We start from the raw sequence: 27,901 nt of genomic DNA on the forward strand, positions 1-27,901 counted from the left end.
ACCCCAAATACGCTTTTTATCAATAGCATTTAATTAACATATCTCTACCGTATATCAGAAATCTTGTCTGCAAATTTAATTGTTTTCCAAACCCACTCCATGGATATCCTTTGCTCTGTACCAATCCGCTTACAATACCTAGGTTTCAAAATGGCGCTTTAAACACAAAGTTATTGGTTTAAGTATTTTGAACACGCAGTGCTGAAAATAGTGGGCAGGATAACGTGACATCATCGGCGAATAAAAGATATAACTTTTAGAACGTTATGAAACTTCGTTTTGGAGAAAATATAGGTCAGTAGGTTTTAATTAATGTTTATTAACTTTAATATGTTAGTTGTTTAGCTTAAAAATTATAACAGAAAGTAATCCTTTAAGATCCCCATCCCGTCTGCCTGGGCTGTGCCACCTGGTTCCTCGCCCTACCTTCCCCAGAGCCTTAAAGGGACAGTCTAGGCCAAAAAAAAACTTTAATGATTCAGACAGAGCATGTCATTTTAAACAATTTTCCAATTTACATTTATCACCAATTTTGCTTTGTTCTCTTGGTATTCTTAGTTGAAAGCTTAACCTAGGAGGTTCATATGCTAATTTCTTAGACCTTGAAGCCCACCTCTTTCAGATTGCATTTTAACAGTTTTTCACCACTAGAGGGTGTTAGTTCATGTATTTCATATAGATAACACTGTGCTCGTGCACGTGAAGTTATCTGGGAGCAGGCACTGATTGGCTAAACTGCAAGTCTGTCAAAAGAACTGAAATAAGGGGGCAGTTTGCAGAGGCTTAGCTACAAGGTAATCACAGAGGTTAAACATATATTAATATAACTGTGTTGGTTATGCAAAACTTGGGAATGGGTAATAAAGGGATTATCTAACTTTTAAAACAATAAAAATTCTGGTGTACTGTCCCTTTAAGCTCCCCTGCCTGCCTGGGCTGTGCCCTCTAGTAGCTTGGTCTGGTTATTCATCCTACCTTGCCCGGAGCAATATGCTCCCCTCCCCACCTGCCTGTCAGGGCTGTGCCCCCTGGTTCCTCTCCCTACCTTCCCATGAGCCTTAAGCTCCCCTTCCTGTCTGCCTACCTGGGCAATGTCCCCTGGTTTCTTGCCCTACCTTAGATCTTAAATAACTTTCTGTGCCTGAACACAGTGTTATCTATATGGCCCACATGTACTTTCTGTCTCTTTGTGTTGAAAAGAGATTTAAAAAGCCTGTGATAAGAGGCAGCCCTCAAAGGCTTAGAAATTAGCATATGAGCCTACCTATGTTTAGTTTAAACTAAGAATACCAAGAGAAAAAAGCAAATTTGATGATAAAAGTAAATTGGAAAGTCAATTCAAATTAAAAGTCCTATCTGAATAATGAAAGTTTAATTTATACTAGACTGTCCCTTTAAGCTCCCCTGCATGCCTTGGCTGTGCCTTCTGGTTCCTCATCCTACCTTCCGCGCAGCAATATGCTCTCCTCCCCACCTGCATGCAGGATGCTTCCACTGGTTCCTTGCCCTACCTTCCCTGGAGCCTTAAGCTCCCCTCTATGCCTGGGCTGTGCCCCCAGGTTCCTCGCTCTACTTTCCCTAGAGCCTTAAGCACCCCTGTCTGTAACGCTGCGCCCATACTGTACAGTTGCAGAGTGTGGATTCCAATCTAGAGGTTATAACCGCTCAACTCTCCTCACTAGTTGTAGCGAAGGATATCGCTCCTGTTGTACCGCCAGTTTCTGCTCCTAGTACTGCAACTTCTTCCCCTGCTTCTGGAAGTATACCCCGGATACCATTACCTGACAAATATGAAGGTACTACTGATTGTAGGGGTTTTCTTAACCAGTGCAGGCTGCACTTTGATCCTCATACCTTCCAGTCTCATCAGTCAAGGGTCACCTTTATAATTTCCTTACTGAAAGACGACCCCCCCCCCCCTCCCCTTTGGAACAGAACGCTCCATTCCTGAACGATGCTGATGCATTCATTTCTGCTTTATCTTCTGTGTTTGGGACTTCCGGCCGTACTTCTGCTGCAGAGTACTCTCTCCTGGATAACTGCTAGAGCAAAAGAAATGTGGCACAATAACGCATCAAAGATGAACTTACTAATCTTGATGTTCCGTCTTCCTTGGATGATTTTATAACACTTTGTATCAGTCTAGACTCTCGCTTCCAAGCTGAGAGAGACAGAACTCTGAGAATCCTTCCCTCCCGTCCTTCTATTTGTCCGGTCTCTGCACTGTCCTCTACCCCTTCATCACCTCCAGTTACCCCAGTAGAGGAACCTACAGATTCTGAAAGACAGAAAAGAAGGAGATTTAAACTATGCTTTTATTGTGGTTCTAACTCCCACCAACCTGTGTGGTTGCTCAACTGAACACCAACCTTCTTCAAAGACTGCATAATGCCCAGTCTAGAAAGCCTCCTGAAGTCCAGTGGCTCCCGATAACCTTTTTGTACCTCTGAACCTACGCACTCCTGTGCTTTCCCTAAGCTTTTTTCCCAACATGTATGGTGGCCTACTATGAAGTCTGACGCTGAGGATTATGTGAAAGCCTGCACGACTTGTGCTGCCAACAAAACTCCCTGATCCTTGCCTCCTGGCTTGCTCCAACCATTGTCCATTCTCAAACAACCATGCACACACATAACAATGGATTTCTTTGTGGACCTCCTTCCTTCTGACCATTATATGGTTAACTAGGTTGTGGTGGATCGATTTTCCAGACTGGCTCATTGTGTACCCCTAACGAAATTGCTTTCTGCCCAAGAATTATTGTCTCTTCTTCTCTTGCATGTAGTACGACTTCATGGCACTCAGAGGTGAACAATTCATCTCTTCCTTTTGGAGAGCCTTTTGCAAGTTGATTGGAACCACTGTTTCCTTGTCTTCTGGCTACCATCCTCAGACTAATGGGCTAACTAAGAGAGTAAATCAGGATCTCGAGGCCTATCTTAGAACCTTCTCTCCATACCAACTGGTCTTGTTGCTACCCCTAGTTGAGCTGGCAAGGAACACTCATTGGCACTCTTCTCTATGATGTTCTCCATTTCAAGCCGCAGCAGGTTATCAACATCATGTCTTCCCTCTTTCTGCTCAGTCCACAGGGGTTCCTGCTGCAGACCGACACGTTACTTATCTCATTCATTGGTAATGTATTCACTCAGTTACGTTCAGCTGTCTCTAGACACAAGAGGTTTGCTGATCATCATAGAGGTTCTGTACGAGCCATCTCGGCAGGTGAAGGTGTTTGGGACATATTCGTCTACATCAACCCAGTCACAAATTAGGGCCTAAGTTTATCGGCCCTTACAAAGTCCTGAAAACACTGTCTCCTATTGCCTACAAAGTGGCCTTGCCCAAAAGCCAGCGCATACAACCTGTCTTCCACATCTCACTACTCAAGCCTTACATCAAGGATATACCCAACTCTGAGCTTCTCCTCCTCCGCTTCTGGTCTGTGGTGACCCTAAATATGAGGTTGCTAAGATCCTGGACTCCAGATACAGACAACTGCAGTATCTGGTACATTGGAAGGGTTACTCTGTGGCAGATCGTTCCTGCCCATGATGTGCATGCTCCATCTTTGGTCTCCAGAATCCATGCTGCTCATCCTTTGAGGCTGACTCTGGTTCCCAAAGGGAACCCTTGAGAGGGGGGCTATGTCACACTGTGCCGCTCTAGCTGTTTATAGGGTGTTCTGCTCATTGCCAGAGTAGAGTCGTCTCCTGTGTGCGTGTTGCGGTGATGTCATCGCTGCACGCTCCTTTCATTCTGAAGCTGGTCAGGATCTCCTGTGGCGCGAATCTTGTGCCTATGTAAGTTGCTCACTTTCTACCTATCACTGCCCAAGTATAGGTGTTACTTAGTGTGCTCCTGGGTGTGATTGTTACTGTATACTGGATTGCCATACTGTTATTGAACTCTGCCTGTTTGACCACTCTGCCTGTTTAACCCTTGAACCATTGGATTGCTATACTGTTACCGAACTCTGCCTGCCTGACCATTCTATTTGTTTATTCCTGAACTGTAATTATTGGATTCCCTATGTTGCAGATTTCCGGTCCATCAATTGGTTTACCCTTGAACTGCCATACTGCTGGATTTCCTACCTGTTGCTGCCAAAGACTATCCTGCCTATTGTGTGTATTGCTTACCTCATTTTGCAAACTTTCTCTGCTCTGGGATATTCCCTATCGTTCCAGCTTGACGCTGGCATAAAGACTATTGGCCACGTTTGGTCTGATAGTGGAATATCCCACAAGCATTACACTGTCTGTCTGCATTGGCTCTGCCCTCTGGATCCTCATCCTACCTTCCCCTTATTCTCCCCTCCCTGCCTGGCCAGTGCCCCCCTGGTTCCTCGCCCTAACTTCCACGGAGCCTTAAGCTCCCCTCCCTGCCTTCCTGTGCTGTGCCCCCTGGTTCCTCACCCTACTTTCCATGGGGAGGGAGGAGAGCCTTAAGCTCTTTTCCCTCCCCTCCTGCCTGTCAGGGCTGGGCCTCCTGGTTCCACGAACTTTTTCCAGAGCCTTAAGCTCCCCTCCCTGCCCGTCTGGGCTGTGTCCCTGGTTCCTTGCCTTACCTTCCCACAGCCTTAAGCTCCCCTTCCCGTCTGCCTAGGCTGTGCCACCTGATTCCTCACCCTACCTTCCCCACAGCCTTAAGCTCCCCTGCCTGCCTGGGTTGTGCCCTCTAATTCTAGTACCTTGGCCTGGATACTCATCCTACCTTCCCCGGAGCCTTTAGCTCCCCTCCCCACCTGCCTGTCAGGGCTGTGCCCACTGGTTCCTCTCCCTACCTTCCCATGAGCCTTTAGCTACCGTTCCTGTCTGCCTACCTGGGCAATGCCTCCTGGTTTCTCACCCTACCTTTCCCAAAGTATAAAGCTCCCCTTCCTGTCTGTCTGCCTGGGCAGTACCCTCCTGGTTAAGGCAAGTGCCCTACCTTCCCAGAGCCTTAAGCTCCCCTTCCTGCCTGGGCAGTGCCCCCTGGTTCCTCACCCTAAGTTCCCAAGAGCCTTAAGCTGCTCTCCCCCACCTGCCTGGGTTGAGCCCCTCTGGTTCCTTACCTACCTTCCCCGGAGCCTTAAGCTCCCCTCCCTGCCTGACTTCCTGGGCTGTACCCCCCTGGTTCCTCGCCCTACTTTCCATGAGGAGGGAGGAGAGCCTTAAAGCTCTCTTCCTGCCTGTCAGGGCTGGGCCCCCTGGTTCCTCGCCCTTCTTTCCCCAGAGCCTTAAAGGACCAGTCAACACAGTAGATTTGCATAATCAACAAATGCATGATAAGAAAGCAATGCAATAGCACTTAGTCTGAACTTCAAATGAGTAGTAGATTTTTTTTTATAAATTGCAAAGTGATGTCTTTTTTCCACTCCCACTGTATCATGTGACAGCCATCAGCCAATCACAAATGCATATACGTATATGCTGTGATCTCTTGCACATGCTCAGTAGGAGCTGGTGACTCAAAAAGTGTAAATATTAAAATACTGTGCACATTTTTGTTACTGGAAGTAAATTAGAAAGTTGTTTAAAATTCCATGCTGTATCTGAATCATGAAGTTTAATTTTGACTTGAGTGTCCCTTTAAGGGACACTGAACACAAATTTTTTCTTTAGTGATTCAGAGCATGCAATTTTAAGCAAATTTCTAATTTACTCCTATTATCAATGTTTCTTCGTGCTATTTTTATTTGGAAAAGAAGGCATCTAAGCTTTTTTTTTTAGTTTAGGACTCTTTAATTGGTTGATGAATTTTTCCACCAATCAGCAAGAACAACCCAGGTTGTTCACAAAAAATGGGCCGGCATCTAAACTTACATTCTTGCTTTTCAAATAAAGATATCAAGAGAATGAAGAAAATGTGATAATAGGAGTACATTAGAAAGTTGCTTAAAATTGCATGCTCTATCTGAATCACGAGAGAAAAAATTTGGCTTCAGTGTCCCTTTAAGCTCCCCTCCCTGCCCGTCTGGGCTGTGCCACCTGATTCCTCGCCCTACCTTCCAACAGCCTTAAGCTCCCCTGCCTGGGCTGTGCCCTCTAATTCTAGTAGCTTGGCCTGGTTACTCATCCTACCTTCCCCTGAGTCTTATGCTCCCCTTCCCATCTGCCTGTCAGGGCTGTGCCCACTGGTTCCTCTCCCTACCTTCCCATGAGCCTTTAGCTCCCCTTCCTGTCTGCCTACCTGGGCAATGCCTCCTGGTTTCTCACTCTACCTTTCCCAAAGTATAAAGCTCCCCTCCCTGTCTGACCGCCTGGGCAGTACCCTCCTGGTTAAGGCAAGTTGCCTACCTTCCCAGAGCCTTAAGCTCCCCTTCCTGCCTGGGCAGTGCCCCCTGGTTCCTTGCACTAAGTTCCCAAGAGCCTTAAGCTGCTCTCCCCACCTGCATGGGTAGAGCCCCTCTGGTTCCTTACCTACCTTCCACGGAGCATTAAGCTCCTCTCCCTGCCTGGCCAGTGCCCCATGGTTCCTTGCCCTACCTTCCCTGGAGCCTTTAGCTCCCCTCCCCTGCCTTCCTAGGCTGTGTCCCCCGATTCCTCACCCTACTTTTCCTAGAGACTTAAGCTCCCCTCTCTGCCTGCCAGCCTGGGCTGTGCTCCCTGGTTCCTCACCTTACCTTCCCCAGAGCCTTAAGCACCCCTGCCTGCCTGGGTTGTACCGCCTGGTTCCTTGACCTACCTTCCCCAGAGCCTTAATCTCCCCTCCCTGCCAGTGCCTCCTGGCTCTACCTTCCCCAGAGCCTTAAACTTCCCTGCATGCCTGCCTTGGCTGTGCCCTCTGGTTCCTCATCCTACCTCCCCCAAAGTCTTAAGCTCCCCTTCCTGCCTGGGCAGTGCCCCCCCAGGTTAATCGCACTACCTTCCCCAAAGGCTTAAGCTCCCCTCCCCGACTGCCTGTCCGCCTGGGCAGTGTCCCCCTTTGTTAAGGCGAGTGCCCTACCTTCCCGGAGCCTTAAGCTTCCCTTCCTGCCTGGGCAGTGCCCCCTGGTTCCTCGCCCTAAGTTCCCCAGAGCCTTAAGCTGTTCTCCCCACCTGCCTGGCCAGTGCCCCCCAGGTTCCTCGCCCTACCTTCCCCAGAGTCCAAAGCTCTCCTCGCTGGGCTGTGCCTCGTGGTTCCTCACCCTACCTTTTCTAGAGACTTAAGCTCCCCTCTTTGCCTGCCAGCCAGGGTGGTGCCCCCTGGTTCCTCGCCTTACCTTCCCCTGAGCCTTAAGCACCCCTGGCCTGGGCAGTGCCTCCTGGTTCCTCGCCTTACCTTCCCCAGAGTCTTAAGCTCCCCTCCCTGCCTGCCCACCTTGAATGTGCCCCCTGGTTCCTCGCCCTACCTTCCCCAGAGCTTTAAGCACCCCTGCCTGGGTTGTGCCCCCTGGTCCTCGCCCTACCTTCCACGGAGCCTTAAGCTCCCCTCCCTTTCTAGGCGATGCCTCAAGCTCCCTTGCCTGCCTGCCCTACCTTCCCCAGAGCCTTAAGCTTCCCTGCCTTGGCTGTGCCCTCTGCTTCTCTCTTGCCTCCTCCAAAGTCTTAAGCCCTACCTTCCCTGGAGCCTTAACCTGGACAATGTCCCCTGCTTCATCAACCTACACATCCTGGAGCCTTAAGCTCTCCTTTCTGCCTGCCTGTGCCCCCTGGCTCCTCATCCTACCTTCCCCGGAGTCTTAAGCTCCCCTTGCTGGGCTGTGCCCCCTGGTTCCTCACCCTACCTTTCCTAAGACTTAAGCTCCCCTCTCTGCCTGCCAGCCTGGGCTGTGTCAACTGGTTCCTCACCTTACCTTCCCAGAGCCTTAAACTCCCCTCCCTGCCTGCCCATCTTGTATGTGCCCCCTGGTTCCTCACCCTACCTTCCCCAGAGCTTTAAGCACCCCTGCCTGGGTTGTGCCCCCTGGTCCTCACCCTACCTTCCACGGAGCCTTAAGCTCCCCTACCTTCCCCAGAGCCTTAAGCTTCCCTGCATGCCTGCCTTGGTTGTGCCCTCTGCTTCTCTCTTACCTCCTCCAAAGTCTTAATCTCCCCTTCCTGCCCCCTGGTTCCTCACACTAAATTACCAAGAGCCTTAAGTTGCCCTTCCAGACTGCCTGGGCCGTACCCCTCTGGTTTCTTACCCTACCTTCCCCGGAGTCTTAGCCTGGACAATGCCCCCTGCTTCATCACCCTACACATCCCAGAGCGTTAAGCTCTCCTTGCTGCCTGCCTGTGCCCCCTGGTTCCTCACCCTACCTGCCCTGGAGCCTTAAGCTACCCTGACTGACTCCCTTGGCTGTGCTCCCTGGTTTCACGCTTTACCTTCCCCAGAGCCTTAAGATCCCCTCTCTGCCCGGACAGTGCCCCCTGGTTCCTCACCCTACCTTCACTGGAGCCTTAAGTTCCCCTGTCTGCCTGCCTTGGCTGTGAATCCTTGCCCTACCTTTCCTGGAGCCTTAAGCTCCCCTCCCTTCCTGGGCTGTGCTCCCTGGTTCCTCGCCCTAGCTTGTGGAGAGTCTTATGCAGCCCTGCCTGCCTACCCGCAAGCCTCGGCTGTGCCCCATGGTTCCTTGCCCTACCTTACTGCGCAGTGCCCCCCCTTGTTCCTTGCCCTACCTTCCCCAGAGCCTTAAACCCCCCTCCTTACCAGCCTGTCTGGGCAGTGCCCCCTGGTTCCTTGCCTTACCTTCCCCGCCTGCCTGTCCGCAGAGCCAGTGGCCCCTGGTTCCTCACCCTACCTGCCCTAGAGCCTTAGGCTCCCCTTCCTGAAGGCATTCCTGGGCTGTGGCCTATGGTACTTCGCCCCAACCTTTCCTGGAGTCTTAAGCTCCCCTGCCTGGGCTGTGCCCCCTGGTTCCTTGCCTTCCCTTCCCCAGAGCCTTACGCTTCCCTTTCTGCCTGTGCCCTCTGGTTCCTCATCCTACCTTATCCGGAACCTTTATGCTCCCCCCTCCACTTGCCCCCTGGTTCCTCACCCTACCTTCCCCAGAACCTTAAGCTCCCCTGCCTTGGCTGTGCCTTCTGGTTCCTCATCCTTTCTTCCCTGTAGCCTTATGCTCCCCTCTGCGCCTGCCTGGGCTGTTCCGCACCCTTCTTTCCCAGAGCCTTAAGCTCCCCTCCCTGCCTGCCCACCAGGGCTGTGCCCCCTGGTTTCTCACCCTACCTTCCCCGAAGCTCCCCTCCCTGCCCACCAGGGCTGTGCCCTTTGGTTCCTTGCCCTACCTTCCCCAGAGCCTTAAGCTCCCTTTCCTGTCCACCAGGGATGTGCCCCTTGGTTCCTTGCTCTACTTTCCCCAAAGCCTTAAGCTCCTCTCACTACCTACCTGGGCATTGCCCTTTTGTTCCTTGCCCTAACTTCCCCGTAGCCTTAAGCTCCCCCCTTCCTGCCTGCCTAGACTGTGCCCCCTGGTTCCTTGCCCTATCTTCCCAAGAGCCTTAAACTACCCTCCCCGCCCAACCTTGTGAGGGTTGTTGTTGTAGGCCACAAAGCTCTAGATCGCTTAAAAGGTGTAGGACAACACAAAAAGCGTATCTTATTTCATTTTTGGAAGTCCTTCAAAGAATTTAATTTACAGTTCCTATGGCAATACAAAAGACAGCAGGTATAAATACAGCATTCTCTCAGGATATAATTATAAGTGAGTGGTTTCCATTTTAAGAGACGAGTAGCAAGAATATAAAGTAGAAGACATACAAGTTACTTCAATCTCCGATAGTCTCCCCATCCTCTACTTATCAGACTACCATAACGGTGTGTAAGAGTCTTTCACACCTTCTCCTGTAAAGCAATAGCACAAATAGAAGACACAAAATGAAGGTAAGGCTGTGGGAGAATAGAGCTTTTGATAGTCAGTGGAGGGGTAATTTTATTGTCCCTATCAAAAGGTCCACCTGAAAAATAAGAGTCAGCAAAGATAGCAGTCTCAATGTAGATATTCCCACTGACCTTCCATACTCTGTACCAGGCTGTCACAATTTCAGGAGGTACACCCAACAAGATGATACTGAAGCTTCCAGGTTAAATATCTGTGACATTGTAAAGCTTGTCTGAAGAACTCTCTGGATTAATCTGTATGATGTCAATGGTTGTTAGCCTTAGTTTCTCAGAGTATTCTTCTGCTGTTATTGCGGCTTTAGAGTAGGAAGCAGACTAAAATGCTGCCGTAATGTCATCAAAGAGATTGCTATGATATATTTCTAAGTAAATTCCTGGAAAAACCCAGGGGGCATCTCCATGCTGGACCAGAATTGCGTGCAGAAACCCATGGGATTGGGTGTTGAGTATCTCTCCTTGTGAGGGTTGCCGTAGGCCACAATGCTCCAGATCAGTTAACTGGTGCCGGACTCAACACATTCTAACATCTAAAGACTCAGCACAATCTGTAGATTCCAAAAATATTGATGTAGAAGTTGAGTAGCTTCAAGGTGCAGCCCAGACATTCCCGCCATAAACATTAATTTATTTATAATAGACGTATGTGCCTAATGGCTGTTTGAATTAAAAGTGCATAAACATTCACCTAGAGGTGCAAATGACCACTACAAAAGACATGATCCAGTAAAAAGCACTTTTATTCACAAAATGTACTGTGTTGCGAGTTTGAAAAATCACATTCTCTAAAATACCTTAAAAAACTGCAAGGTACTACAGTATGCCATTTCAATTAAAGGGACATTGAACCCCAATTTTTTTTTTCGTGATACAGATAGAGCATGCAATTTTAAGAAAGTTTCTAATTGACTCCTATTATCAATTTTTCTTCGTTTTCTTGCTATCTTTATTTGAAAAAGAAGGCATCTAAGCTATTTTTTTAGTTCAGACTCCAACAGCACTTTTTAATGGTGGATTTATGTATGTATGTATCCACCAATCAGCAAGGACAACACAGGTTGTTCACCAAAAATGGGCTGGCATCTAAACTTACATTCTTGCATTTCAAATAAAGATACCAAGAGAATGAAGAAAATTTGAAAATAGGAGTAAATTAGAAACTTGCTTAAAATTTCATGCTCTATATGAATCACAAAATAATTTTTTTTAGGTTCAGTGTCCCTTTCAAAAGACAATAAATCTAAATCTTGATAATGGGGTTATCTTGTTCCCCGCATTACATGACACCAAAAAATTTAAGTGAAAATATTACATTGTGGCCCCCTTACACATAAAAAAAAAACAATTGAAAAATGGAGAGGAAACATGGTAAAAACATAAAAACACAGCTAATTTCATTTAATTGTTAAAAAGGTGAAATTAGATTTATCTTTTCAATATTTTAAGTATGTTGAAATCAGGTAACATGCATTGTTCTGGAAGAAAAAAGTAAATAGTCATTGGATGTCCTTCAAAGAAATAATTTTACAGTTTCAATGGCAATACAAAAGTCAGCAAGTATAAATATGAAATCCTCTTAAGATATACTTTGGAAGTGAGGTGAGGTTTTCATTTTGAGAGGCGAGTAGGCAAGAATATAAGTAGATGAAACTTGGGTCAGGATGACTGTTGCCATTCCGTTGAAAGCAAACTCCACAAGTAATCACATATAAATGTTTTGGAGTGTTGTGTGCTGTCAATGTTGATAGGTTGAGCGATATCGCCACCATAGTGGACTAAGTTTGTCATGCAGTCAAGGAAAACACCAGTGTTGCAGTGCAATAATGCTTAAAGTAAAAAAAAAATATTTGTAGAACTTTCGTGTCTGCAGTAATCCACATGTACGACTTTAATAATAAAGTAATATATATAGATTTATTTAATAATAGATACAAAACGCATTTTTTTTTAAAGAAATTAAAAGATTGATCCAAATAATACATATCACAAAATACTTACAATTAACACTATTACCTTGTTTTTGTGCAATTTCTATAACAAAATCAGTCCTTTTCCAAAGCCACCGTGGGACTCCTTAACAAGTAGTGCCTTGGTGCATGCGTATACGCCAGTTGTAGCCTCTGTATGTCACCTAGAGAACTACGGCAGCTGCTTCTTTTTACAGACTTTAGCCAATCAGTGCTGACTCACAAATTACTCAGAGTGTGCAGAATTATCTCTATGGCACACATGAACTAGCACTGCCTAGCTGTGAAAAACTGTCAAAATGCACTGAGATTTAAGGAGGCGGACTTCAAGGACTACCTAGGTTTAGCTTTCAACAAAGAATACATAGAGAACAAAGCAAATTTGATGATAAAAGTAAATTGGAGAGTTGTTTAAAATTGCATGCCCCATCTGAATTATGAAAGTCAATTTTTACTAGACTATCCCTTTAAAGGGACATTATACACTAGATTTTTCTTTGCATAAATGTTTTGTAGATGATCCATTTATATAGCCCATCTGGGTGTATTTTTGTAAAAATGTATAGTTTGCTTATTTTTAAATAACATTGTGCTAATTTTCAGACTCCTAACCAAGCCCCAAAGTTTTAGAGGTATACGGACTTCAGACTGCTTCTGTTTTTATAATGGGTCTTTTCATATGCAGGGGAGGGGGACAGGGGTTCTGCTATAAGCTTATCTCAATAATAGTGTTAAATTGGGAGCTTCCAAGTAAGTTTTTAAAAGGTTTTACATTGGATTTTTATATCAGTATTTGTGTATATTATTCTTTATAGTATTGTCTATTACGTGCAGTTAAATGAAAATTGGTGTTTACTGCCCCTTTAAGGAAAGGAAATGTTTTTATGCAGTTATTAAAAAAGCATAAAGTTTATTTGTGAGCGATTTTATATAATCCCATGTGCTAGTCCAGGTCTAGATATGGGTCAAGATGACTTCACTTTCTGTTGTGCACATGCAGACAGAAGTGCAAAAGGAATATTTTTTTGTTGTTGCTGGAACAGCATTCTGGGGAGGGCTGTAATTGGACCGGAAAATACTTTAAACTTTATATATATTAAAAAAACAGAATTTATGTTTACCTGATAAATTACTTTCTCCAACGGTGTGTCCGGTCCACGGCGTCATCCTTACTTGTGGGATATTCTCTTCCCCAACAGGAAATGGCAAAGAGCCCAGCAAAGCTGGTCACATGATCCCTCCCAGGCTCCGCCTACCCCAGTCATTCGACCGACGTTAAGGAGGAATATTTGCATAGGAGAAACCATATGTTACCGTGGTGACTGTAGTTAAAGAAAATAAATTATCAGACCTGATTAAAAAAACCAGGGCGGGCCGTGGACCGGACACACCGTTGGAGAAAGTAATTTATCAGGTAAACATAAATTCTGTTTTCTCCAACATAGGTGTGTCCGGTCCACGGCGTCATCCTTACTTGTGGGAACCAATACCAAAGCTTTAGGACACGGATGAAGGGAGGGAGCAAATCAGGTCACCTAAATGGAAGGCACCACGGCTTGCAAAACCTTTCTCCCAAAAAATAGCCTCAGAAGAAGCAAAAGTATCAAATTTGTAAAATTTAGAAAAAGTGTGCAGTGAAGACCAAGTCGCTGCCTTACATATCTGATCAACAGAAGCCTCGTTCTTGAAGGCCCATGTGGAAGCCACAGCCCTAGTGGCGTGAGCTGTGATTCTTTCAGGAGGCTGCCATCCGGCAGTCTCATAAGCCAATCGGATAATGCTTTTAATCCAGAAGGAGAGAGAGGTAGAAGTTGCTTTTTTGACCTCTCCGTTTACCAGAATAAACAACAAACAAAGACGAAGTTTGTCTGAAATCCTTAGTAGCTGCTAAGTAAAATTTGAGAGCACGAACTACATCCAAGTTGTGCAACAAACGTTCCTTCTTTGAAACTGGATTAGGACACAAAGAAGGCACAACTATCTCCTGGTTAATGTTTTTGTTAGAAACAACTTTTGGAAGAAAACCAGGTTTAGTACGCAAAACCACCTTATCTGCATGGAACACCAGATAAGGAGAAGAACACTGCAGAGCAGATAATTCTGAAACTCTTCTAGCAGAAGAAATTTCAACCCAAAACAAAACTTTCCAAGATAATAACTTAATATCAACGGAATGTAAGGGTTCAAACGGAACCCCCTGAAGAACTGAAAGAACTAGGTTGAGACTCCAAGGAGGAGTCAAAATTTTGTAAACAGGCTTGATTCTAACCAGAGCCTGAACAAAGGCTAGAACATCTGGCACAGCTGCCAGCTTTTTGTGAAGTAACACAGACAAGGCAGAAATCTGTCCCATCAAGGAACTTGCAGATAATCCTTTTTCCAATCCTTCTCGAAGGAAGGATAGACTCTTAGGAATCTTAACCTTGTCCCAAGGGAATCCTGCAGATTCACACCAACAGATATACCAAATTATGTGGTAATTTTTCTGGTTACAGGCTTTCAGGCCTGAACAAGAGTATTAATAACAGAATCTGAGAACCCTCGCTTTGATAAGATCAAGCGTTCAATCTCCAAGCAGTCAGCTGGAGTGGGTCGAACGGACCTAGAACAAGAAGGTCTCGTCTCAAAGGTAGCTTCCATGGTGGAGCCGATGACATATTCACCAGATCTGCATACCAAGTCCTGCGTGGCCACGCAGGAGCTATCAAAATCACCGACGCCCTCTCCTGATTGATCCTGGCTACCAGCCTGGGGATGAGAGGAAACGGCGGGAACACATAAGCTAGTTTGAAGGTCCAAGGTGCTACTAGTGCATCCACTAGAGCCGCCTTGGGATCCCTGGATCTGTACCCGTAGTAAGGAACTCTGAAGTTCTGACGAGAGGCCATCAGATCCATGTCTGGAATGCCCCACGGTTGAGTGACTTGGGCAAAGATTTCCGGATGGAGTTCCCACTCCCCCGGATGCAATGTCTGACGACTCAGAAAATCCGCTTCCCAATTTTCCACTCCTGGGATGTGGATAGCAGACAGGTGGCAGGAGTGAGACTCCGCCTATAGAATGATTTTGGTCACTTCTTCCATCGCTAGGGAACTCCTTGTTCCCCCCTGATGGTTGATGTATGAACTTGGCCCTCGCTAGCTGAGGCCAAGCTTTGAGAGCATTGAATATCGCTCTCAGTTCCAGAATATTTATCGGTAGAAGAGATTCTACCCGAGACCAAAGACCCTGAGCTTTCAGGGATCCCCAGACCGCGCCCCAGCCCATCAGACTGGCGTCGGTCGTGACAATGACCCACTCTGGTCTGCGGAAGGTCATCCCTTGTGACAGGTTGTCCAGGGACAGCCACCAACGGAATGAGTCTCTGGTCCTCTGATTTACTTGTATCTTCGGAGACAAGTCTGAATAGTCCCCATTCCACTGACTGAGCATGAACAGTTGTAATGGTCTTAGATGAATGCGCACAAAAGGAACTATGTCCATTGCCGCTACCATCAAACCTATCACTTCCATGCACTGCGCTATGGAAGGAAGAGGAACGGAATGAAGTATCCGACAAGAGTCTAGAAGTTTTGTTTTTCTGGCTTCTGTCAGAAAAATCCTCATTTCTAAGGAGTCTATTATAGTTCCCAAGAAGGGAACCCTCGTTGACGGAGATAGAGAACTCTTTTCCACGTTCACTTTCCATCCGTGAGATCGGAGAAAGGCCAGGACAATGTCCGTGTGAGCCTTTACTTGAGGAAGGGACGACGCTCGAATCAGAATGTCGTCCAAGTAAGGTACTACAGCAATGCCCCTTGGTCTTAGCACCGCCAGAAGGGACCCTAGTACCTATGAGAAAATCCTAGGAGCAGTGGCTAATCCGAAAGAAAACGCCACGAACTGGAAATGCTTGTCCAGGAATGCAAACCTTAGGAACCGATGATGTTCCTTGTGGATAGGAATATGTAGATACGCATCCTTGAAATCCACCTTGGTCATGAATTGACCTTCCTGGATGGAAGGAAGAAGTGTTCGAATGGTTTCCATCTTGAACGATGGAACCTTGAGAAACTTGTTCAAGATCTTGAGATCTAAGATTGGTCTGAACGTTCCCTCTTTTTTGGGAACTATGAACAGATTGGAGTAGAACCCCATCCCTTGTTCTCCTAATGGAACAGGATGAATCACTCCCATTTTTAGCAGGTCTTCTACCCAATGTAAGAATGCCTGTCTTCTTATGTGGTCTGAAGACAACTGAGACCTGTGGAACCTCCCCCTTGGAGGAAGCCCCTTGAACTCCAGAGAATAACCTTGGGAGACTATTTCTAGCGCCCAAGGATCCAGAACATCTCTTGCCCAAGCCTGAGCGAAGAGAGAGAGTCTGCCCCCCACCAGATCCGGTCCCGGATCGGGGGCCCGCATTTCATGCTGTCTTGGTAGCAGTGGCAGGTTTCCTGGCCTGCTTTCCTTTATTCCAGCCTTGCATAGGTCTCCAGGCTGGATTGGCTTGAGAAGTATTACCTTCCTGCTTAGAGGACGTAGCCCTTGGGGCTGATCCGTTTCTGCGAAAGGGACGAAACTTAGGTTTATTTTTGGTCTTGAAAAGACCTATCCTGAGGAAGGGCGTGGCCCTTGCCCCCAGTGATATCAGAGATAATCTCTTTCAAGTCAGGGCCAAAGAGTGTTTTCCCCTTGAAAGGAATGTCAAGCAATTTGTTCTTGGAAGACGCATCCGCTGCCCAAGATTTTAACCAAAGCGCTCTGCGCCACAATAGCAAACCCAGAATTTTTTCGCCGCTAACCTAGCCAATTGCAAGGTGGCGTCTAGGGTGAAAGAATTAGCCAATTTAAGAGCACGAATTCTGTCCATAATCTCCTCATAAGAAGAAGAATTACTAATAATCGCCTTTCCTAGCTTATCAAACTAGAAACACGCGGCTGCAGTGACAGGGACAATGCATGCAATTGGTTGTAGAAGGGAACCTTGCTGAACAAACATCTTTTTTTAGCAGACCTTCTCATTTTTTATCCATAGGATCTTGGAAAGCACAACTATCTTCTATGGGTATAGTGGCGCGCTTGTGTAGAGTAGAAACCGCCCCCTCGACCTTGGGGACTGTCTGCCATCAGTCCTTTCTGGGGTCGACTATAGGAAAACAATTTTTTAAATATGGGGGGAGGTACTAAAGGTATACCGGGCCTGTCCCATTCTTTACTAACAATGTACGCCACCCGCTTGGATATAGGAAAAGCTTCGGGGGGCCCCGGGGCCTCTAAGAACTTTTCCATTTTACATAGTGGTTCTGGAATGACCAGATAATCACAATCATCCAAATTGGATAACACCTCCTTAAGCAGAGCGCGGAGATGTTCCAACTTAAATTTAAAAGTAATCACATCAGGTTCAGCTTGTTGAGAAATGTTTCCTGAATCTGAAATTTCTCCCTCAGACAAAACCTCCCTGGCCCCCTCAGACTGGTGTAGGGGCCCTTCAGAAACCATATCATCAGCGTTCTCATGCTCTACAGAATTTACTAAAACAGAGCAGTCGCGCTTTCGCTGATAAGTGGGCATATTGGCTAAAATGTTTTTGATAGAATTATCCATTACAGCCGTTAAATGTTGCATAGTAAGGAGTATTGGCGCACTAGATGTACTAGGGGCCTCCTGTATGGGCAAGACTGGTGTAGACGAAGGAGGGGATGATGCAGTACCATGCTTACTCCCCTCACTTGAGGAATCATCTTGGGCATCATTTTTACTAAATTTTTTTATGACATAAAATACATATAGTTAAATGAGAAGGAACCTTGGTTTCCCCACAGTCAGAACACAATCTATCTGGTAGTTCAGACATGTTAAACAGGCATAAACTTGATAACAAAGCACAAAAAACGTTTTAAACTAAACACACTTTATTACTGCAATTGCGAAAAAGTATGAAGGAATTGTTCAAAATTCACCAAAATTTCACCACAGTGTCTTAAAGCCTTAAAAGTATTGCACACCAAATTTGGAAGCTTTAACCCTTAAAATAACGGAACCGGAGCCGTTTTTATATTTAACCCCTTTACAGTCCCTGGAATCTGCTTTGCTGAGACCCAACCAAGCCCAAAGGGGAATACGATACCAAATGATGCCTTCAGAAAGACTTTTCTATGTATCAGAGCTCCACACACATGCAGCTGCATGCCATGCTGTCCTCAAAAACAAGTGCGCCATACCGGCGCGAAAATGAGGCTCTGACTATGATTAGGGAAAGCCCCTAAAGAATAAGGTGTCTAAAACAGTGCCTGCCGATATAATCATATCAAAATACCCAGAATAAATGATTCCTCAAGGCTAAATATGTGTTAATAATGAATCGATTTAGCCCAGAAAAAGTCTACAGTCTTAAGCCCTTGTGAAGCCCTTATTTACTATCTTAATAAACATGGCTTACCGGATCCCATAGGGAAAATGACAGCTTCCAGCATTACATCGTCTTGTTAGAATGTGTCATACCTCAAGCAGTAAGAGACTGCACACTGTTCCCCCAACTGAAGTTAATTGCTCTCAACAGTCCTGTGTGGAACAGCCATGGATTTTAGTTACGGTGCTAAAATCATTTTCCTCATACAAACAGAAATCTTCATCTCTTTTCTGTTTCTGAGTAAATAGTACATACCAGCACTATTTTAAAATAACAAACTCTTGATTGAATAATAAAAACTACAGTTAAACACTAAAAAACTCTAAGCCATCTCCGTGGAGATGTTGCCTGTACAACGGCAAAGAGATTGACTGGGGTAGGCGGAGCCTGGGAGGGATCATGTGACCAGCTTTGCTGGGCTCTTTGCCATTTCCTGTTGGGGAAGAGAATATCCCACAAGTAAGGATGACGCCGTGGACCGGACACACCTATGTTGGAGAAAGCTTTATTTTGCAAAACAGTAAGTGGGTTTTACTTATATTAAACTTTCACTTGTGTACAGTTGTACAATCCTTTATTAAAAAAAAGATAAAATAAAATAAAAAAGGAAATTTATTCTTACCTGATAAATTTGTTTCTTTTACGATACGATGAGTCCACGGATTTCATCCTTACTTATGGGATATCGCCTCCTGTTCAGCAGGAGGAGGCAAAGAGCACCACAGCAGAGCTGTATATATAGCTCCTCCCTTCCCTCCCACTCCAGTCATTCGACCGAAGTTAGGAAGAGAAAGGAAAAGCCAAGGTGCAGAGGTGACTGAAGTTTAACAAAATGAAAGACCTGTCGTACAAAAAAAAAAAGTGGGCCGTGGACTCATCGTATCGTAAAAGAAACAAATTTATCAGGTAAGAATAAATTTCCTTTTCTTTTACAAGATATGATGAGTCCACGGATTTCATCCTTACTTGTGGGATACAATACCAAAGCTATAGTACACGGATGAAAAGGGAGGGACAAGACAGGGAACCTAAACGGAAGGCACCACTGCTTGAAGAACTTTTCTCCCCAAAATAGCCTCAGACGAGGCAAAAGTATCAAATTTGTAAAAAGTGTGAAGAGAAGACCAAGTTGCAGCTTTGCAAATCTGTTCAACAGAAGCATCATTTTTGAATGCCCACGAGGAAGCCACAGCCCTAGTGCAATGAGCCATAATTCGTTCAGGAGGCTGCTGTCCAGCAGTCTCATATGCAAAGCAGATGATACTCTTCAGCCAAAAAGAAAGAGAGGTAGCCGTAGCTTTCTGACCCCTACGTTTCCCAGAAAAAACAACAAACAATGAAGACGATTGGCGAAAATCCTTAGTCGCCTGTAAGAAGAACTTCAAAGAACGGACCACGTCTAAATTATGTAGCAGACCCTTCTTCATAGGAGGATTAGGACACAAGGAAGGAACAACAATTTCCTGATTAATATTCTTATTTGAAACAACCTTAGGAAGAAAACCAGGTTTGGTTCGTAACACCACCTTATGCGAATGGAAAATAAGATAAGGAGAATCACATTGTAATGCCGAAAGCTTGGATACTCTGCGAGCAGAAGAAATAGCAACCAAAAATAAAACTTTCCAAGACAATAACTTAATATCTATGGAATGCATAGGTTCAAACAGAACCCCTTGAAGAACTGTAAGCACTAAATTCAAACTCCAAGGAGAAGCAATTGGTCTAAACACAGGCCTGATTCTAGTCAGAGCCTGACAAAAAGATTGAACCTCTAGAACATCGGCCAGACGCTTGTGTAACAAAATAGATAAAGCAGAAATTTGTCCCTTTAAGGAACTTGCTGACAACCCTTTCCCCAATCCGTCTTGGAGAAAAAGACAAAATCCTGGGAATCCTAACCCTACTCCATGAGTAGCCCTTGGATTTGCACCAATAAAGATATTTACGCGATATCTTATGGTACATTTTTCTAGTAACACGCTTACGTGCCTGAATCAAGGTATCTATGACCGAATCAGAAAACCCTCAATGGAAGCTTCCATGGTGGCTCAGATGACATATCCACCAGGTCGGCATACCAAGTCCTGCGAGGCCACGCAGGAGCGATGAGGATCACCGACACCCTCTCCTGTTTGACTCAAGCAATCACCCTGGGAAGGAGAGCAAATGGAGGGAACACATAAGCTAGGCTGAAAGACCAAGATACTGCCAAGGCATCTATCAGCACAGCCTGGGGATCCCTGGACCTGGACCCTTATCTCGGAAGCTTGGCATCCTGACGAGACGCCATAAGATCCAACTCCGGCCTGCCCCATCTGAGAATCAGATTGGCAAATACCTCTGGCTGGAGTTCCCATTCTCCCGGATGAAAAGTCTGTCTGCTCAGAAAGTCCACTTCCCAGTTTTCCACACCTGGGATGTGGATTGCCGACAGATAACAAGAGTGAGATTCCGCCCACTGAATTATCTTGCCTACTTCTATCATCGCCAAGGAACTCCTCGTTCTTCCCTGATGATTGATGTAAGCTACAGTCGTAATGTTGTCCGACTGGAATCTGATGAATTTGCAACAAGCCAACTGAGGCCAAGCCTGAAGCGCATTAAATATTGCTCTCAACTCTAGGATATTGATGGGAAGGAGAGACTGCGTTCGAGTCCATACACCCTGGGCCCTCAGGGAGTTCAAGACTGCTCCCCATCCTATCAGGCTGGCGTCCGTTGTCACTATCTCCCATGAGGGTCTGCGGAAGCATGTCCCCTGGGATAGATGATCCAGCAACAACCACCATAGAAGAGAGTCCCTTGTCTTCTGATCTAGATTTATTTGAGGAGACAAATTTGTATAATCTCCATTCCACTGTCTGAGCATGGTCAGTTGCAGAGACCTGAGATGAAACTGAGCAAACGGAATGATGTCCATTGCCGCTAACCATCAATCCAATGACCTCCATGCACTGAGCCACTGACGGCCGAGGATTGGTCTGAAGGGCTCGGCATGTATTCAGAATCTTTCATTTTCTGACCTCGTCAAGAAGATTTTCATGGATAGAGAGTCGATTAGAGTTCCCAAGAAAGGAACCCTCGTCTGTGGAACTAGCAAACTCTTTTCCAGATTTACCTTCCACCCATGAGTCCTCAGGAAGGATAGAACAATGTTGGTATGAGACTTTGCCAGCTGATAAGACGATGCCTGGATCAGAATATCGTCCAGATAAGGCGCTATTGCAATGCCCCGCGGTCTTGGAACCGTCAGCAGAGACCCTAGAACCTTTGTGAAAATTCTGGGTGCCATGGCCAGACCGAAAGGCAGAGCCAAGAACTGAAAATGTCTGTCCAGAAAGGCAAATCTCAACAGCTTGTGATGATCTCTGTGGATAGGAACATGAAGATATGCATCCTTGAAATCCACGGTAGTCATAAATTGACCCTCCTGGATCAATGGAAGAATGGTACGAATAGTTTCCATCTTGAAGGATGAAACTCTGAGAAACTTGTTTAGACTCGAGATCTAAGATAGGTCTGAAAGTTCTCTCTTTTTTGGGAACTACAAACAGATTTGAATAAAACTCCTGTCCCTGTTCCTGAATGGGAACGGGACAAATTACTCCCATGAAGGATAGGTCTCTTACACAGCGTAAGAACACCTCTCTCTTTATCTGGTCTACAGACAATCGAAAAAGAAGAAACCTTCCTCTGGGGGAAGAATTTCTGAATTCCAGCTTGTATCCCTGAGACACTCTCTCTAATTCCCAGGGATCCGGAACATCTCTTATCCAAGCCTGGATGAAGAAAGACAGTCTGCCCCCTACTAGATCCGGTTCCGGATCGGGGGCCAACCCTTCATGCTGACTTGGGAGAAGCAGCAGGCTTCTTGGATTGTTTACCCTTGTTTCAAGACTTGTTTGGTCTCCAGGTAGATTTGGCTTGCGAATAGATACCTTCCTGTTTAGAAGAAGAGGAAGGGGGGTTCCCTTAAAGTTTCGAAAGGCACGAAAATTGCTCTGTCGACCCCTCTGTTTAGATTTTATATCCAGAGGGAGGGAATGACCCTTACCTCCCGTGATGTCAGAAATAATCTCCTTAAGGTCAGGCCCAAACAGGGTCTTCCCCTTGTAAGGAATAGCCAAAAGCTTAGATTTAGATGACACACCCGCAGACCAAGATTTCAATCATGAGGCTCTGCGCGCTAAGATGGAAAATCCTGAACTCTTAGCCACCAATTTGGTAATCTGCAGAGAAGCATCCGTAACAAAGGAATTAGCCAATTTAAGAGCTTTAATTCTGTCCTGTATCTCTTCCAAAGAAGTCTCAGTCTTAAGAGATTCTTCCATGGCATCAAACCAATAAGCAGCTGCAGTCGTAACAATGCAGGCTGCCGGTTGTAAGAGCAACCCCTGATGAACATAAAGTTTCTTAAGGAGACCCTCTAATTTCTTATTTATAGGGTCCTTGAAGGCACAACTATCCTCAATAGGGATAGTAGTTCGTTTAGCTAAGGTGGAAATAGCTCCTTCCACCTTAGGAACCGTCTGCCAAGAATCCCTGATAGCATCCGCTATAGGATACATCTTCCTGAAAACGGGAGAAGGGGAGAATGGAATACCTGGTCTCTCCCATTCCTTAGCAATAATCTCCGAAGTTCTCTTGGGAACTGGGAAAACATCTGAATAAGAAGGAACTTCCAGATATCTGTCCAACTTACTCAATTTTTCTGGAGGAATTGCAATGGAATCGCAGTCGTCCAGAGTAACCAAAACCTCCCTCTATAACAGGCGGAGGTGTTCTAGCTTAAACCGGAAAGAAACCACTTCTGAATCTGTCGGCAGCAAGGCGCTTCCTGATTCAGAAAGTTCGCCTTCAGATAGGGCCTCCAATTCTGAGCCCTGTGATGGTACATCTGATATCGCCATTAAAGCATCAGAAGCTGTAATGACCATGAGGGCGTCCTTCCTTCTGTGTTTGCCTTGCAATACGGGAAAGGCAGATTAACGCTTCTGAAAGTGTAGATGACATAACTGCAGCTATGTCCTGTAGTGTAATCGCAGACGAAGCTGCAGAGATACTGGACTGCGCCTGAGCAGGCGTTAAGGACTGTGACGCTTGGGGAGAAAGTTGTGGCATACTCTGAATCTCATCGGTAGAACCCTGAGAAGCATCTGCTTTTGCCAAATTTTTATCAAAAAACTTTTGTTCTCTAAATTGCAATGCCCTCTCAGTACGAGGGACAAAAAGTAACAGGAGGTTCCACATTGGCATTCAAACATAATGAACATGTAGCATTCAGAATATCATCCATGTCAACAAATTAAGCAAAACAAATTTGGTCGTGGATTGCAAACAAAAATTTAATATGACTAAGCAAAAAAAAAAAAAAAACTGCTGAAAAATGAGTAGCTGTGCCTTTAAATTTGTATCAATAAATTAACAGACTACACACTCCGGCATATCTAGCACGGGACATACAAGAAAAAACTTGCTCATTGAAAAACACCCCTGCCGCTAAACTAAAGAGCCTCTGCCGCCTCAACAGCTCTGCTGAGGAGCCTACCTGCTCCTCTGGACTCCGATCTCTGTCCCCAAGTTTACCCTGCCTAAGACCGCTTGCTTCAATATGTAACCACGCGGTCTTGGCAGCTAGCAAACACACAGATCCGCTCCGTAAGGTATCCTGTAGAAAATTAACTGTGCAGCGTTTCCTGAGCGTGCAAAGCTAACTCCGCCCTTTGTGGGCGTGAACACGCGAGTGCAACCTGCCGAAAAAAAAGTGCTCCGTATGTTCTAGCATAAGTAGCTAAACAATACCATGCGGTCTGGCCAAGTAATGAGCACCCAAAACACGGTTACCATGGTAACCAGGATACATAAACAATCATGTTCATATTAATAGTGATAACAAAATGTAATTCTTACATCCCATACTATAATGCCTGTATACAATTAGTGTAATAACTCCCTTAATACAGACTAATAAGTTACATACCCCTTTGTGCATGTCAATACCAAGTGACATATTTAAAGAAACAGGCATATCGTATCATCCCTTTAAATGATATTGCCTAATTTAAATGGATAAACTGCAATAATAATAGTGTCAATAAGATAAAAATTTAAGAAACAAAATACAAAGATGGATAATAGACTCTGCATATCTAAGTATGCCAATCAGAATGATTTTACATCTTGGATAAAGATCAATTCGTATTAACTCAATATATGCAGCATTCATTGCCCAATCCAACATGAGCAACATGTCTTCCCTCTATGATCATGGGTTGTTCCTCCATTGCAGAACCATAATGTATACCTCCCAGATTACAACCACTGTGGCTATCTCTGATAGAAGGGTGACAAATATTGTAGTGGATTACATGGGCCATCAATGTGCCCTGCTGACAGATCCCCTCCGCCAAAGCAGTGCCCCCCTGGAATGTTGTGTGTGACGGGAGCCTCCCCAGAAGCCTCCAACACACTCATGTCAGATAGCTCCACCCCACTCGTATTGCACCCCTGGTATGTAACAGATTATATCAGCCACTTGAAATCTGGTACTGAATTTAATCCTCCCGGGACGATCGTTCCCAGACGATACATCCATTTTGCTTCCGTGATCAGTAGAAGTTACCATCTCTATCCAATTTCATAACATAGTCAAAGTATATCGTATGGAGGACACAGAGTGCCTGTTTTCGGCACAATGACGTGCCACCGGTTGGTCGGAATGACCCTTCTCCAAGGCTTCTCTTATAGCTAGCCTATGATTGGCCATCCGTTCCCTTAGTGTGCCCTTCGTCTTGCCCACGTAGACTTTTGAACAAGGACAAACCAATAGGTAAACCACATGTGTGGTAGTACACGTTATTGAATGTCGAATGGTGTATACTTTGTGTGGGGATGATGAAACCTTTTGGTTGATATCAGTCCATTACAAGTTACACAGCCTGTGTATTTATAGCTGCCCTTCACATTAACCCCTATCTGATCCAGATAACACAGTTTGGGATCCGTCTTGAACAATAGATCCCGGTGGTTAGTACCTCTTCTGAAGCCCACCATCGGTGTGTACTGTTTTGAGAATCTAAGTTTAGGATCCGAAACCAGGATCGGCCAATGTTTCCTGAGAATATTGCCAGTATTGGTTGATAATGGACCAAATGTAGTGGCCATAATCATTCTCTTGGCATCCTTTTCTTCCTTCTGTTTAGTAATCAACTCATCTTGAGTATATGTCTGAACAATGTCCAGTACTGGATCAATGATCCTCTGTTTATATCCTCTTTGAAGCAATGTATCCCCCATTTACTTTAACTGAGAGACCCCTACAGCATGGTTACTATTCTTACGAATTGTCCTAACCATTTGAGATTTTACAATCCCTCTAAACAAAGCGGGTGGATGGCAACAATCTGCCCGCAACAGTGAGTTGCGGTCTGTAGATTTTTTAAAAAGTGTAGTGCCAATCCTATTTTCATCCCTAAAAATGTTAAGGTCTAGAAAATGAATACTCTCAACGTCGGGATCTATTGGTCAAGACGGATCCCAAACAGTATTATCTGGATCAGACAGGGGTTAAAGTGAAGGGCAGCTATAAATGCACAGGCTATGTAACTTGTAATGGACTGATATCAACCAAAAGATTTCATCATCCCCACACGAACAAAGTATACACCATTCGACATTCAATAACGTGTACTATCACACATGTGGTTTACCTATTGGTTTGTCCTTGTTCAAAATTCTACGTGGGTAAGACGAAGGGCACACTAAGGGATCAGATGGCCAATCATAGGCTAGCTATAAGACAAGCCTTGGAGAAGGGTCATTCCGACCAACCGGTGGCACGTCATTGTGCCGAAAACAGGCACTCTGTGTCCTCCATACAATATACTTTGATTGACCACGTTTCGAAATTGGATGGAGGTGGAAACAGGGACAAACTTCTACTGATCACGGAAGCAAAAACATAATTTATGTAAGAACTTACCTGATAAATTAATTTCTTTCATATTGGCAAGAGTCCATGAGCTAGTGACATATGGGATATACAATCCTACCAGGAGCGGCAAAGTTTCCAAAATCTCAAAAATGCCTACAAAATACACCCCTCACCACACCCACAATTCAGTTTAACGAATAGCCAAGAAGTGGGGTGATAAAGAAAGGAGTAAAAAGCATCAACAAAGGAATTTGGAAATAATTGTGCTTTATACAAAAAAATCAAAACCACCATAAAAAAGGGTGGGCCTCACTGACTCTTGCCAATATGAAAGAAATTAATTTATCAGGTAAGTTCTACATAAATTATGTTTTCTTTCATGTAATTGGCAAGAGTCCATGAGCTAGTGACATATGGGAAAGCAATACCCAAGATGTGGCACTCCACACAAGAGTCACTAGAGAGGGAGGGGTAAAATAAAAACAGCAATTTTTCGCTGAAAAAAAATTAATCCACAACCCAAAATAAAAGTTTATTCTCATAAATGAAAAGAAAAACCTAAAACATAAGCAGAAGAATCAAACAAACAGCTGCCTGAAGAACTTTTCTACCAAAAACTGCTTCCGAAGAAGCAAATACATCAAAACGGTAGAATTTAGTAAGTGTATGTAAAGAAGACCAAGTTGCTGCTTTGCAAATCTGATCAACTGAGGCTTCATTCTTAAAAGCCCATGAAGCGGAGACTGAGCTAGTAGAATGAGCTTTAATTCTCTGAGGCGGGGCTTGACTCGACTCCAAATAAGCTTGATGAATCAAAAGCTTTAACCACAAAGCCAAGGAAACAGCAGAAGCCTTCTGACCTTTCCTAGAACCAGAAAATATAACAAATAGACTAGAAGTCTCCCTGAAATCTTTAGTAGCTTCAACATAATATTTCAAAGCTCTTACCACATCCAAAGAATATAAGGATCTCTCCAAAGAATTCTTAGGATTAGGACACAATGAAGGGACAACAATTCCTCTATTAATGTTGTTAGAATTCACAACCTACGTTAAGAATTTAAATGAAGTCCACAAAACAGCTATATCCTGATGAAAAATCAGAAAAGGAGATTCACAAGAGAGCAGATAATTCAGAAACTCTTCTAGCAGAAGAGATGGTCAAAAGAAACAACACTTTCCAAGAAAGTAGTTTAATGTCTAAAGAATGCATAGGCTCAAACGGAGGAGCCGGTAAAGCCTTCAAAACTAAAATTAAGACTCCAAGGAGGAGAGATTGAATTAATGACAGGCTTGATACGAACCAAAGCCTGCACAAAACAAAGAATATCAGGAAGTTTAGCAATCTTTCTGTGAAATAAAACAGAATGAGCAGAGATTTGTCCCTTCAAGGAACTTGCAGACAAACCTTTATCCAAACCATCCTGAAGAAACCGTAAAATTCTAGGAATTCTAAAAGAATGCCAAGAGAATTTATGAGAAGAACACCATGAAAAGTAAGTCTTCCAAACTCTATAATAAATATTTCTAGAAACAGATTTACGAGCCTGCAACATAGTATTAATCACTGAGTCAGAGAAATCTCTATTACTAAGCATTCAATTTCTATACCTTCAAATTTAATGATTTGAGATCCTGATGGAAAAACAGACCTTGAGATAGATAGGCCTTAATGGAAGTGGCCAAGGTTGGCAACTGGACATCCAAACAAGATCCACATACCAAAACCTGTGAGGCCATACTGGAGCTACCAGCAGCACAAACGATTGCTCCATAATGATTTTGGAGCTCACTCTTGAAAGAAGAACTAGAGGTGGGAAAATA

The 27,901-nt window shown here is 44.8% G+C and overlaps 1 protein-coding gene across 1 annotated transcript in view; it reads right to left on the reverse strand.

The window, feature by feature from the left end:
- Positions 1-10,502: 10,502 nt before the first annotated feature.
- SPC24 (SPC24 component of NDC80 kinetochore complex) overlaps positions 10,503-27,901 on the reverse strand; it is a 90,594-nt gene continuing 73,195 nt past the window's right edge. Inside the window, exon 6 of the mRNA XM_053718010.1 lies at positions 10,503-11,555. Within this exon, the coding sequence (XP_053573985.1) occupies positions 11,437-11,555 (119 nt within the window). The 3' untranslated portion in view covers positions 10,503-11,436. The remainder of the gene's footprint in view (positions 11,556-27,901) is intronic.

Source organism: Bombina bombina, chromosome 6 (genome assembly GCF_027579735.1).
Source record: "Bombina bombina isolate aBomBom1 chromosome 6, aBomBom1.pri, whole genome shotgun sequence".
Taxonomy (NCBI): Eukaryota; Metazoa; Chordata; class Amphibia; order Anura; family Bombinatoridae; genus Bombina; species Bombina bombina.